General features: G+C 38.0%; 2 protein-coding genes across 2 annotated transcripts; one reads left to right on the top strand and one right to left on the bottom strand.

Annotated features, from left to right (window-relative positions):
- The first annotated feature begins 902 nt into the window (after positions 1-902).
- LOC111464351 (protein NRT1/ PTR FAMILY 1.2-like) lies at positions 903-4,004 on the top strand. Its single transcript, XM_023108526.1, has 4 exons — positions 903-1,059; positions 1,149-1,366; positions 2,126-2,685; positions 2,916-4,004. Exons 1-4 carry the CDS (start codon positions 951-953, stop codon positions 3,862-3,864), a joined length of 1,836 nt encoding a protein of 611 aa, XP_022964294.1. The 5' UTR covers positions 903-950; the 3' UTR covers positions 3,865-4,004.
- Positions 3,955-11,790, bottom strand: LOC111464352 (malonate--CoA ligase). Its single transcript, XM_023108527.1, has 17 exons — positions 11,266-11,790; positions 10,228-10,397; positions 9,679-9,837; positions 9,172-9,361; positions 8,997-9,085; positions 8,838-8,907; positions 8,704-8,756; positions 8,491-8,598; positions 8,134-8,232; positions 7,917-8,009; positions 7,711-7,788; positions 6,355-6,459; positions 6,070-6,160; positions 4,772-4,845; positions 4,446-4,625; positions 4,292-4,345; positions 3,955-4,205 (listed from the first exon to the last, which is right to left on the bottom strand). Exons 1-17 carry the CDS (start codon positions 11,426-11,428, stop codon positions 4,149-4,151), a joined length of 1,833 nt encoding a protein of 610 aa, XP_022964295.1. The 5' UTR covers positions 11,429-11,790; the 3' UTR covers positions 3,955-4,148.
- Between the last annotated feature and the right edge of the window lie 1,307 nt (positions 11,791-13,097).

Consider the following 13,097-nt stretch of genomic DNA (forward strand, 5'->3'; position numbering starts at 1 on the left):
CCCATTATTATTATTTTTTATTATTATTATTATTACACCTCCCTTTATTTCTGACTTTTAAGTTAAATTCTTCATTTCCGCTATTTAAATTAAATTTATCACTTTTTGTTTTCCTGTTTTTATTTATTTATGAATTTCTAGACGTAATTTAAATTCAAAATTGGAGTTATGACTTCCTAAAAGGTCTCGTACCAATATCACTCTTTACTTATAAAGTCATCATCATTCCCTCCAATCTATCGGTAAATCCTCAAATATCGAACAAAGAACTCCAAAAGAAAAGGAGTTAAGCCTTCTTGAAGGCATAGTAAAAAATGACTAAGACTCCAAAGGAGTCGAGGCTGGATTAAGGGAAGACGTACTTTGTTTGAGGGTAAGTGTTGGATGATGAAAGTCTCACGTCGACGAATTTAGGGAATGGTTATGAGTTTGTAATCAAAGAATACTCTCTCCGTGAGGCCTTTTGGGGAAGCGGTGGGACTCTATTAGTAGGATTAAAGAGTATAGCAATACAATCAAGTTTATAGTTTATATTTATAATCGTTAAAAATATTCTTAATGGGGAAAAATTAAGGAAAACAAAAGAGAGTAAAATTGTGTAAGATAAAGTTGGTAATGGCAATAATTGATTAATTAAATAATAAATTAATAAATTAATCCAGAAGAGCATAACCCCATCCTTCCGGGTGCCTTTTAACCGCCTTCCCAACCCAGCCCAGACAGCGCCAGCTAAATTCAACTCCCTTCAAAAAAAAAAAAAAAGAAAAATTCAAAAAGTTGATCTAATAATAATAAAAATAAATAAATAAATAAATAAAAGAAAAGGAGAAAAGGAGAAAAGCCACGTCATCAGGAAAATGGCACCTTTTTATAGGAATGTCCACAACTCCCAAATAACCCATCTCTCTCTCACACACTCACTCAGTAGTTGTTGTTGTTGTTGTTCGGGCATGGAAGAACAACAAAGGTGTGCGACAATGCAGAGTCCAAGCAGAGAAGAAAGAGATGCGGACACCAAATCCAGAAAAGGCGGCCTCCTAACCATGCCCTTCATCATAGGTACGTACGCACACCACCAATTCCCCAAATCCGAGTCACAGAGATGTCATTTAAAGTTGTTGTTATATGTTGTTGTTGGGCGCGCGCAGCCAACGAGTCGTTCGAGAAAGTGGCCAGCTACGGGCTGCTCCCCAACATGATACTCTACTTAATGAAGGATTACAACATGGGATTTGCGGAGGGGAATAACATCCTCTTCTTCTGGTCTGCGGCTATCAATTTCATGCCTCTCCTTGGCGCGTTTCTCTCCGATTCTTATTTGGGTCGGTTTCTCACCATTGGGCTTGGCTCCATTGCTAGTTTCCTGGTACTTTCTTCTCTCTTTATTAATAATAATAATTTAATGTGTCGGTGAAAAAATATAGAAAATTGCGACATGGGTTATTGAGTTCAGGGTATTCCAACTCTGGATCTCGCATTTATTACTTTCAAAATTTCGAACATTATTAAACTGCACTGTTTTTGCTTGCTTTTTACGGTTTGTTTTTTTTTTTTTTTTTTGAAAAATTGAAGAAATTTATTTACTGTTTCTTTTTAGGAAGATCTTCTGGTTCTTTGTGGAATTGAGTTTCAGAGTGGGGCTGTTGGATTTTGGATTCACGTTTTTTTTTTTTTTATTATTTATAATTTAAATCCAATTTTTTAAGCTTTTGTGTAATAAAGGTGTCAGTGATGAGATGGGATAATACTTTACTGTTTTTTCTTTTTATATTATTATTATTCTTCCTCTGGTGGGTCTTCATTCTACATCTCACTTTTTCTTTTTAAAAAAATAAAAATAAAATCATGAAGTTAAATTTTTGGAATTTTATTCATTTTATGATTAATTAATTTATTTTAAACTGTATTTTTATTAATTTTGTTAAGGTTAAAAAAAGTTGAAGGAGTTTTTTTTTTAATTTATATATATATATATATATATATATATATATATATATATTATTTTTATTGGTTTGTAGAAAAAAGGTGAAATACAAATTTTATTTTTTAATTTTTAACCTTTGAAAATATCAAAACAATTGGATTTTACGACGTCGTTTTGTTATCTATTCTCTTACTCCAACAGGGCATGTTACTGCTATGGCTAACGGCGATGATTCCGGCTACGAAACCAACGGTCTGCGACCAGCTCCACCCGGAAACCTGCCGATCTCCAACGGCAGCCCAATTGACCCTTCTTGCCGCTTCCTTCACGCTAATGTCCATTGGAGCCGGCGGTATCCGGCCGTGCACTCTGGCTTTCGGCGCCGACCAAATTGACCGGCGGGATGATCCTAACAACAAGAGAATACTGGAGAGATTCTTTGGGTGGTACTACGCATCGGCTTCATTTTCAGTTCTGATTGCATTGACCGGAATCGTTTACATTCAAGATCACGTCGGTTGGAAAGTGGGTTTCGGCGTTCCGGCGAGCCTTATGCTAGTGGCCACCGTTTTGTTCTTTGCAGCTTCGTCGATTTACGTGAAACAAAAGGCGACAAAGAGCTTGTTTAGTAGGTTAGCGCAGGTCGCCGTCGCGGCGTTCAAGAATCGGAAAATAGCGCTTCCGTCGGCGTCGGGGTCGGCGTCGAATAAGTGGTTTTATCATACGGATTCTTGTTTTACTCAACCCTCTGATAAGCTCAGGTAATTAAAATTAATTTAATTTATATTATGTGTTTCTTGGTGTTGTGACAATTAATGTTAAGCATGTGGTTTTTAGTTAATGATTAAAGTGCCTTTCGCTTTTAGAAGCAGAGTATATGTGTTTTTCTTTATTCTAAAAGTGCGGTTTCTTTAGAATTACTTTAATCAAACTCCTTGAATTTATGATTTGGTTAATTAATTTCGATTAATGTTAAATGGGTTTTGTTTAGATTTTTGAACAAAGCATGTGTGGTGAAGAATCCAGAGCAGGACATAGCAGCAGACGGCACAGCTGCAGATCCATGGAGTCTGTGCACGGTGGAGCAAGTCGAAGAACTCAAAACCCTAATCAAAGTGATACCCATTTGGTCCACCGGCGTGATGATGTCGATCAACATCAGCCAGAGCTCATTTCCTCTTCTTCAAGCTAAATCCATGGACCGTCACATCTCCTCCACTTTCCAGATTCCGGCGGGCTCCTTCGGCACCTTTGTAATTATCACCATAGTCATCTGGGTCATTCTCTATGATCGAGCTATTCTCCCTCTTGCCTCCAAGATTCGAGGAAAGCCAGTCCATTTCGGAGTCAAATCTCGAATGGGAGCTGGCTTGGTTTGCTCTGCTATGTCCATGGCGCTTTCGGCCATCGTTGAGAATATCCGCCGCGGAAAAGCGATAAGACAAGGCATTGTGGATGACCCCAACGCTGTCGTGAACATGTCGGCTATGTGGCTGGTTCCGCAGCATTGTTTGAACGGATTGGCCGAAGCGCTAAATGCGATTGCCCAAACGGAGTTTTACTACTCTGAATTCCCCAAGACAATGTCCAGTGTTGCTTCTTCGCTGTTCGGAATGGGAATGGCGGTGGCTAATTTGTTGGCGAGTGCGATTATGAGCACTGTGGATAATGTGACTTCAAAAGGGGGAAAAGAGAGCTGGGTTTCGAAGAACATAAACAGAGGGCATTTCGAGAATTACTATTGGCTGCTTACGATTCTGAGTGTGATCAATGTGTTGTATTATGTTGTTTGTAGCTGGGCTTATGGACCGAGTGTGGACCAGAGAAGAACCGCCATGGATGACGGCAAGATCAGCTCCCACGAGGAAGAGTTGTCGATGTTGGAAGCTAGAGTAAAGGAAGAAGGAGAGTTGCAGAAGCCCAAGGAATTGCAGGCTTGAATATGGAGTTGTGTGTGGGTGTGTGTGTGTGTGTATATATGTTCTTTTTGTGGTCTCAGTGTAATATTTGTTTGATCAAACAGCCAAAAAGGGGCATAATCATATTTGATATATAATCCTAAGCTTGCATTTGAGATTTAGATTGATCCTACTGCGACGAAATTCCTCATTTCTCCGAGTTCGACCCGTTTCAATAACATTTTTCGTATGATCTTTCGGTATAACATAAACGAAGCTAATAAATTATGAACAGTAGAGATTACAAGTTCTCAAATAATGAAATACTAACAAAATGGTTGGTGTTCTTCTGCCAGCTTTTTCTTCAACTCTTTCTTGTTCACCTGCAGAGTTCAAGAGAAGTTTCAGTCTCAACCAGACAGAGAATGAACTAAAGAGATGAGCATTTCTGTTGTAGATTGCAACCGACCTTTCCCATGGCGTTCCGAGGCAGCGAGTCCTTCAACAATAACACGGTCGGTATCTGGAAAAAAGGTGTAGTTATATTGTTAAACCAGGCTGCCTTTCACACTGAAATGGCAGTTTTAACAGCTAAAAACACCACTATGGATTGATTACATTACCTTGTATGGAGCAAGCTTGTCTTTAGCCCATGTGCGGAGATCATCTAAGCTCATATTAGGCTTGGATTGATCAGGCGGCGTTGCTTTAGAGTTAGGGTGAAGCACAATAATTGCACACACACGTTCTCCATAGTCTTTGTCTGGTAATCCCAACACACAACATTCTATGACAGACGGATGCTGCACAAAGTGATTTGGGCGGTGGTCATTTCATGTTTTTTATTCTTCCTTTCTTTGTGGTGGGTGTGGGTGTGGGGGTTTGTCTTTCACTTTCCTTCAGATAAAGAGAACGAGAAAAAAGAGAATAGAAGGAGCAATGGGGTTACCTGCAAAATCACTGATTCGATCTCTAATGCCGATAACTTATATCCCCCGACTTTCATGATATCGGCACTCATACCTGAATCGTTAGACAAAGGTGAATGTCAAATTACATAGAAATAAGATTGATATGAAATGCAACAGCTAAAGCCCACCGCTAACAAATATTGTCCTCTTTGGGCTACGGAGAGGTTTCCACACCCTTATAAAGAATGCTTCGTTCTCCTCTCAACCGATGTGGGATCTCACAATCCACCTCCCTTTGGGGGGGGCAGCGTACTCGCTGGCACTCGTTCCCTACACCAATCAATGTGAGACCATTGCTGGCACATTGCCTCATGTCCGCCCCTTTCGGGGTTCAGTCTCCTCGCTGGCACATCGCCCAGTGTCTAGCTCTAACACCATTTGTAATTTGTAATAGCCCTTTCTGTTTCAGGCTTCCTCTCAAGGTTTTTAAAACGCGTCTGCTGGGGAGAGGTTTCCACACTCTTATAAAGAATGCTTCGTTTTCCTCTCTAACTGATGTGGGATTTCACATGAAATGACTGAACTTTAATAGATGATGTTGAGACTCGGACCCCCACAGCTCACATGCAGGTATTAGAAGGCTGGCAATGGCTAACCTTTTCCTTTTCGGTAGAAACAACTTCATCCATGATATGAAATTACAAAGAATAAAGAAGCGGGAGGGAAAGATGCGACAGGTATTAGTTACACAGTTACAGAGTTCAAGAAAAAGAATAGTGGGACACCGATAAGTTAATGGTGGGGTACTTCAAAGTTATCTTGTTATTGGCTAAACTCAACTATAGGAGAGAGCTGCAGGGCCACTGAAAATATACAAAATTTACATGTCAATTCTACTGCCTATTGTAATTTGCGAGTGTGGGAGCATAGCACCAAACTAGCCTAGCTGACAAGAGCATGAAGCTCAGCAAGCTAATGTTTTCAAACACGATATGAACACACAAAAACATCTTTGAAATGCTTTGTTAACAACACCTAGCTGTCAGATGCATGTACCACCGTACTCCTACAGGACTAGCAAAGATGGGACACCAAAGGATCCCACGACACTCTAATGCTCCACAAGGAATAAGACACCATGTTTTATTCAACAGGGTAGAAGACAATGCTAGTTGTCTACTTGGTATCAATTCATTACTTAATCACATGCTCAGACCAGAAAACATGTCATCTGATAAGCAGGTCATAAAAGTGAAGAGTAAAAGCAGAGCCAGTTTATGAACTATGAACTATAATCGTAGCGTATTGGCACGAGGTAAATAATATGGTAACTTACGTCCTAGTATGGTGTAGTAACCATCTTCATCAAGTCTAGCAGCATCTCCTGTTTTGAAGAATCCACCATCAATGAATGATTCCTTGGTAACCTACAGAAAGAACCTGTACTTAGAATATGATCCCACCATTTGTAAGGTACAGGTGCAGGTGAGAAGATTTTAAGCTAGAATGTAAGTTTCAAACTAGTTGAGCTCAGTGCATCCCAAACATACAAGAATGATACCCAATACGAAGGTGAATCAACATGAAATGTTCGAATTCGTATTCGTATGGTTCTACCTACCTTGGGAAGCTTCCAATATTCTTTAAACATTGAAGGACTTCTAATACATAGCTCGCCCTCCAAGTTTGTGTCATTATTGCTCCCATCATCTGAAACAATCTTGGCCTAACACACGAAGAGTAAAGCATGTAAAAGAGAGTTAAAAGGTAGAAACAGATTAGTATATATGATTCAATGGTTAGTAGATCTTTCAATAAGACACTCATTATGTCAGATGCACAGGTTAACCAACACTGGTTTTACTGCCTTGTTACATCTTTGGAGTCAAATTAACAAAAGTAAGCTTATGATACCCATTAATACTATTTAATATCTATGACTATGCACGCTTTTATTATCTATACGACTGCAACAATGTTTTGTCCAAGATAGGAGAAATCAATTAATACCAAGATGCAACACCATTGGCTTTTATTTTTCTTCTAAAGGTCCGTGTCACCCCAAGGCCCCAAGGCCCAGACTAGCTTTAAGAGGCGTCAAGGACTTTCCTTCTTAAGCTCACCCAAAAATTCGAACATACGACCTTTAGATTGGTGTCACTAAAAGACCTTTAGTGTAACAGTCCAAGCCCATCGCTAGCAGATATTGTCTTCTTTGGGCTTTCCCTTTTGGGTTTTCCCTCAAGGTTTTAAAACGTGTCTACTAGGGAGAGGTTTCCACACCCTAATAAGGAACGTTTCATTCCCTCTCCAACCAATGTGGGATCTCACAGTCGCACACTGCCCAGAGTTTGACTTTGATATCATTTGTAACAGCCCAAGCTCACCGCTGGTAGATATTGTCATTTTTGGGTTTCCCCTCAAGTTTTGAAACGCATCTACTAGGGAGAGGTTTCGACACCCTAAAAAGGAATATTTCGTTCCCCTCTCCAACCAATGTGAGATCTCGCATTTAGCCTTTTTTAATATGGCAATCGGGATTACATGCACGTCTTCATCACCACTTACATGGCTAACGATTATGTGAAAAGATAAACAAGTGCTCAATGCATGACTCTCAAAATCTTTGAATGGACGAAATGAACAACTTCCTCGAATTTGGCATTTCCTATCCCTCGACGGAGAATTCTTGACAAGGGCTTCTCGTAAATACCAATCTTTTTTTTATTAATTCAAACAAGAAAATGTTTTTGTAACTTTCTTGAGATATATTATTTAGGGTAAGATCTTATCCCCTTGTTCAGTTTTTGTAAGCTCTCTCTATAAATGCAACAGTCTAATTCATTAGGACAGCTAGAAATAAAAATCTATAGATTTGAATGTAATCTGAATGTTACTTGCACTGTCAAAAATCTTGACAAACCAACAAAGTTACCAAAATCTGTAGATTTGTCTTTTCCATAGTATCAGTACTAACCTCCACACCAGGCAAGGGTTTGCCAACAGTTCCAATCTTTCTCTCACCATTTAAAGGATTTGAAATTGCCATGACAAACTAGAACATAAATATAACCAAGAGAACAGTATTTTTAGTGCTTTTTCTACCAAAAGATGAAAAGAAATAAAATGGCATCATATCATTAGAATACAACCTTGACAAAATCTTAAGCCAAATTCACTTACTTCAGTCATACCGTACCGTTCCAAAAGTTGGTGTCCAGTTACCGCCTTCCATTGTTTCATGATAGGAGGAGGGAGTGCAGAAGAGCCACACATCTGAAGAAGATGGGAGTAAATTTTAAGGCAGAAGTAGGGACATTTGGAAATTGGATACAGTTTAAAAGAGGTTAAAAAGGTCAAATAATATTTTAAAACCCCCAATAATGATGCACAAACTCACCATAAGGCGCAACTGTCTTGCAGCATTGGCAGAAGCAACCTGTAGGTCCGGTTCCATTGCTTCGTAACCTTGTAATAATCGAGCATACATGGTTGGAACCTATAAATCCACAGATACTGAACTTCTCAATATGAATAATGATGCACAAATGTTTGAATAATCGTCAGAAACATGCAAAATAAAGAGCATAACCAAAAAATAACAAATGCATAAAGCAAACCAATTGAATTAAATCGACTAGATATACTTGAGAGTGTTAGATAAGCTTTAGTGTATGTGCTGCATTTATAATGTAGCCATCTAGGCAGGTATAACAAGAAAAAAGACATGCATACTCGACATAAAGATGATGCTAACCCCGGTAAAAATAGTTATAGCATCATCATTCTTAGAACCGTTCGATGGATATGATTCCCGCCACCTTTTCCATATACCACTGACACTAAATTTTGGCATAAACTCCACCTTGATCAAGAACATGAAAAGCAAGCCAAAGTCAAGCAGACTTCGAAATTAAGCGAAAAAATGTAGGCATTAACAACGGCAACGATCTCAATGAAGTTAAATTACCGTGGAACCTGCGTAGATAGGGGCCAACAAGCCATTGAACAGCCCATGAACATGTATATTACTAGTTAAAATCAACAATTTTTCCACTCTATTTTAAATTGATACTGCAACAAATGTACAAAATTCAAGGATATGATGCAGGGGAAGACAATGCAGAAGTTGGTCAGCTGATGTATATTCCCAAGCTTTTGACAAGGTCTGAACCTGAAATAAGACCAAAGGATCCAAAAGGATTAATATTAATTTTGAATGTTGGACCTCATATTTATCACACATGGAAGACCATGCCATACCTGTGAAGTGATGCTTTTATGTGTGTGAACGACTCCTTTTGGTTTACCAGTTGTACCACTCGTATAAATCACCAAGGCAGGATCATCACCTGCACATTTGAAATGAGAAATAAACAAACATAGTCTGGTAGGTACAATGAATAATTTCATAAAGTTAATCAATCATCTATCTTACTCGAATTCTCAACTGTTCCCTGAAAAACTCTTTGTGCATCCATTTCTATATCAGTTGATTGATCACGAGAATTTATTTCTGAATAAATATGAGGAACTGGTGGAATAAGAGAAAACTTTGCAGCTGTTTTAGCAGCAACACTTTGCATAATTTCAGCATGATCTTCAGTACTCAGTATCATCGAGACCTCCTATAGTCAAGTATGATATTAAATACTTTTACGACGTTAGAAAAGGTGTCGGTAGGCAAATAATCCACACTTTACCTACCTATAAAAATAAAAAGGAAGTTCTAGATGCTAACAGATGAAACTAGTCAAAGTAGAACATTCCATTAGTAAGAAAATCATATATGCTTGATTCAAGAGCCAGAAAAATGAGTGATGTAGTAGGAGTTTCTGAAATTTTAGGCGCGTTATAGCTTACACAACCAACAAAGTGCATAATTTAACTCAATAGATTGCAAGTAAAATGGCAATAAGTTGTGAGAGGGTAGGTTCGAGCAAACCGAATCATTCAAGACGTGTAAGAGCTCGGGCTCTGGATAGTTGAGTGCAAGTGGAACAGCTACACCACCACTAAACCAAGTTCCCAGCAATCCAGCAAGAAATTCAGCCGAGGGTTTTGCTATGATTCCAATTTTAGCTCCATCAAGATGCCCATGTCCCTTTCACAACATTTAATAAGATTACAAATCAGTTGCGTGAAAGGCTGAATAAACTATAAAGAACATACTTATCATGCTTAAAGTAAATACAACACGAACTTAAAGTTATAGTAATGCCTCGAGCATCAAACGAAGACTTACGTGGTAAAAATAGTCCATTGTTGACGTTTTCTTAGAAACATAAAAGAACACATTTTGAAGTTAAATGTCTAATAATGTCAACATTTTGATGTTTTATCGTCCACGTTATAAGACATCGATTGGATCTTCTGCTTACTACAATCCTATGACAACAATCACCAAAGTTTACCTCATTCATACAAATATACAAAGCAAATGCCACAGTATCAAACTAGAATATTCAGTTTTCACTATAGAAAGTGGACATACCGTACGCAGATCACAGCTAGTGAATAGATCAGATATCTTTAGTGCAGATGAGATTAGTTGCATGTAACTATGACTTTTCATGTTAGCTCTGATAGCGACATTCTCATGGCAAGTTGACCCGTGGTTGGCAGCTGATTTGACCACCTCCATGAAGGTAGAAGAACTTGATACTGCATAACATGAGAATAAGAACTGGTAAAACAGTTGACACCAAAATCCTATATTTCCAATTGGTTGAACTCCAGTCAGATTCCATGATTGAGCTTAGTTATACATCCGTGGAAGTTATAACACAAAAATACACTAAGATCTAGCCCCACCCCACTCGGACTGAGGTTATAATAGCCCAAGCCCATCGCTAGCGGACATTATCTTCTTTGGGCTTCCCTTTCAGGCTTCCCCTCAAGGTTTTTAAAACGCGCTGCTAGGAAGAGGTTTCCACACTCTTATAATGAATGCTTCGTTCTCCTCTCCAACCGATGTGACATCTCAGAAAGGTAACTGAGGTAACTGAAATGGGAGCAATCGTCATGGCTCAATGAATGGTATCAGATTTAAGGAGATCATATTCATTGAAGAGTAACAATCTCATGATCCAGCTTCAATTATATGCACTAGAATTCTACCACAAAGATCATTTGAACCATAATAACCTAGATTAAGATGCCACCACACTAGCTAAATGGCGGAACCAAAGCGACCAATGTCATAACCGGTATCAGATTGAAGAAGATTATACCCAATACCACTTGTTAAACTATCGATGTGTTTAATGCTTTGCCTAGGTGAAATATTCAAACCCCACCTCCCCTTTTCATCTCAAAACATTTTCTTAGCTTTCGAACACAAGAATCCACCATTACTTCAGCTGGAAATGAACAGTACAAGTTCAAGAATGAAACCCATATAAGAACAATAAAAAACACAATTCCAAATGAGCCATAAACTAAATAAAGAACTGCAAAAAGAAATCCCCACTATTCCCCATCTATACGCTTACCCTGAATAATCAAACAACTAAAAAGCAAGAAAACTCACCTGAAAACAGTCGAGAACGTGGAAAACAGAGCTTAGGAATGCTTCTGTGAAGACGAAGGCAAGTAGAACACGACTGAATGGCGATCAAATGAGAAGGGGCAAAGGATAGATGACAAATATGACGAAATAAATAGGTGGAATAATTAAATGTAAAAGAGTTCATGAAGAAAGGTTAGGTGGGAAAGGAAAAGGAATGGACCAAAGGCGGTGGGAGTAACTGCTTGTATGCAGTATTGGTTATGGCGATTGGAGGCGCAGGATTAATCGTGTGGGGGCTCGTAAATGGCTATTAAATTTGTCATCTGGGGTTTTTACTTTGGGTTTTGGGTTTGTTTCAAAAGATGGTTTGGAAGTAGATTCCGATTTTGCTGGGCTTCGTGGCGATCGCGACGTCCGTGTGTATCGAGCCACCGCCAATAAACGTTGCTTATTTAAGATGCCCACTGCAAACGAAAGCTGCTTTCTCTTTCTCATCCATAAACAGACGGAAAAATGGAGAGAATTAAAAAGCAACTTTTTTCGAAGTTTATCACTGATTTGTGATATAGTTTGATTTGATTTCCCCTCCTCCCCCATCGCTCTCGTTGTTTGTGCCATAAAATTAAACACAATAAATATATGCATATTAATTATCCATAAATAAGGTAATTGGGTCAAATTATGTGAATAATATTATAAATGATGTCACGTTTTTTTTTCTTTCAATTTTTAGAAGTTATATTAAAAACAATTTAAAGTTTAGGAGCAAAACTTTGAAACTTCGACAAATTTTTGCACCACCATTGACTACGGTTGAATTGATGAGAGGATTGAGTTTGTCGTCGTAGTGCTTTGATCGTAGACGTGGTTTGATGTGAAACACTAAAGGAAGTCGTTGTTGAAGCCTCGGGTTAACACCCGTTCGTGCAAAATTGAAGAAGAGGTCATTTTGGTTTAGTTATATTCGTGTAGCTCGTTTTGGTTCACTCTATACTCTAGAAGCCAACCCAGGTGATACGAACTTCAATTATTCTTAAATGGTTAGAAATTTTGAGTAGATAATAATCTAGAGTTATAGTGTTTAGTTAATGTATTTGAAGACTTTTTATTTATTTAAAGGTTACATTTGTATATCGGCTAATTATGGTCATAAAATATAATTTCATAACTTTTAAAATTTTAGCTCATGTACGTTGTTTTGGTGAAGTAGACTTGCAAAATGCCGTAAAATAAAATAAAAAAAAAGCATATGCGCTTTTCTAATAGTAGAATCATTCAAGTTTGACTTGATAAATGTTGCTCGTAAAGTAGTTCAAATAATCTAAATCTTAATTTTCGTTGAGTTGATTCCTTATCGTTGCGCGGTTCTTACTCATCGATCAAATTTCCAAGAGTTACAATCATTTAGAATGAAATCAAATCGATTTTAAGGGTTTTCAATAGGTTTGCGTATTTAGAGCACGGGTTCTTAGATTCAATTGGCTATCAACATTCCATCCTTCTGTCTAAGTTGATGTTGAGTCTTAAAATGACTTTTCATTAAAATTTGTTTTTAAATACGTTTACAGGGCTACCTACCTTCCACGTGAATCCATTAACTTCACTGAGTTCAAATTTCTGGTAAAAAAAAAAAAAAAAAAAAAAATTCACAACATGGGGACCTCCCACTCCATCCTGTGCGCACACAGGTTGGGAAAGCCATTTTCAACTAAATTCCAAAAAAAAAAAAATTATCTAAATTAATGTATTTTTATCAAAACAAAATCGATATTAAAGTGTCTAAATGTTTCATGTGTCCCGAAGTTTATATGTTTAAGACATCGACATCAATTTTCTTATTAAGCTCGTCTGCA

The sequence above is a fragment of the Cucurbita moschata genome, unplaced genomic scaffold (genome assembly GCF_002738365.1).
Source record: "Cucurbita moschata cultivar Rifu unplaced genomic scaffold, Cmos_1.0 Cmo_Scf00030, whole genome shotgun sequence".
Lineage (NCBI taxonomy): Eukaryota > Viridiplantae > Streptophyta > Magnoliopsida > Cucurbitales > Cucurbitaceae > Cucurbita > Cucurbita moschata.

Coding starts and splice junctions, on each gene's coding strand:
- LOC111464351 (XM_023108526.1), top strand. CDS start 951: ATGGAAGAACAACAAAGGTGTGCGACAATGCAGAGTCCAAGCAGAGAA. Junction 1,060..1,148: donor AACCATGCCCTTCATCATAG/GTACGTACGCAC, acceptor GGGCGCGCGCAG/CCAACGAGTCGTTCGAGAAA. Junction 2,686..2,915: donor CAACCCTCTGATAAGCTCAG/GTAATTAAAATT, acceptor GGTTTTGTTTAG/ATTTTTGAACAAAGCATGTG.
- LOC111464352 (XM_023108527.1), bottom strand. CDS start 11,428: ATGAACTCTTTTACATTTAATTATTCCACCTATTTATTTCGTCATATT. Junction 7,789..7,916: donor AACGGTACGGTATGACTGAA/GTAAGTGAATTT, acceptor TTTATGTTCTAG/TTTGTCATGGCAATTTCAAA. Junction 4,206..4,291: donor CTCGGAACGCCATGGGAAAG/GTCGGTTGCAAT, acceptor TGAACTCTGCAG/GTGAACAAGAAAGAGTTGAA.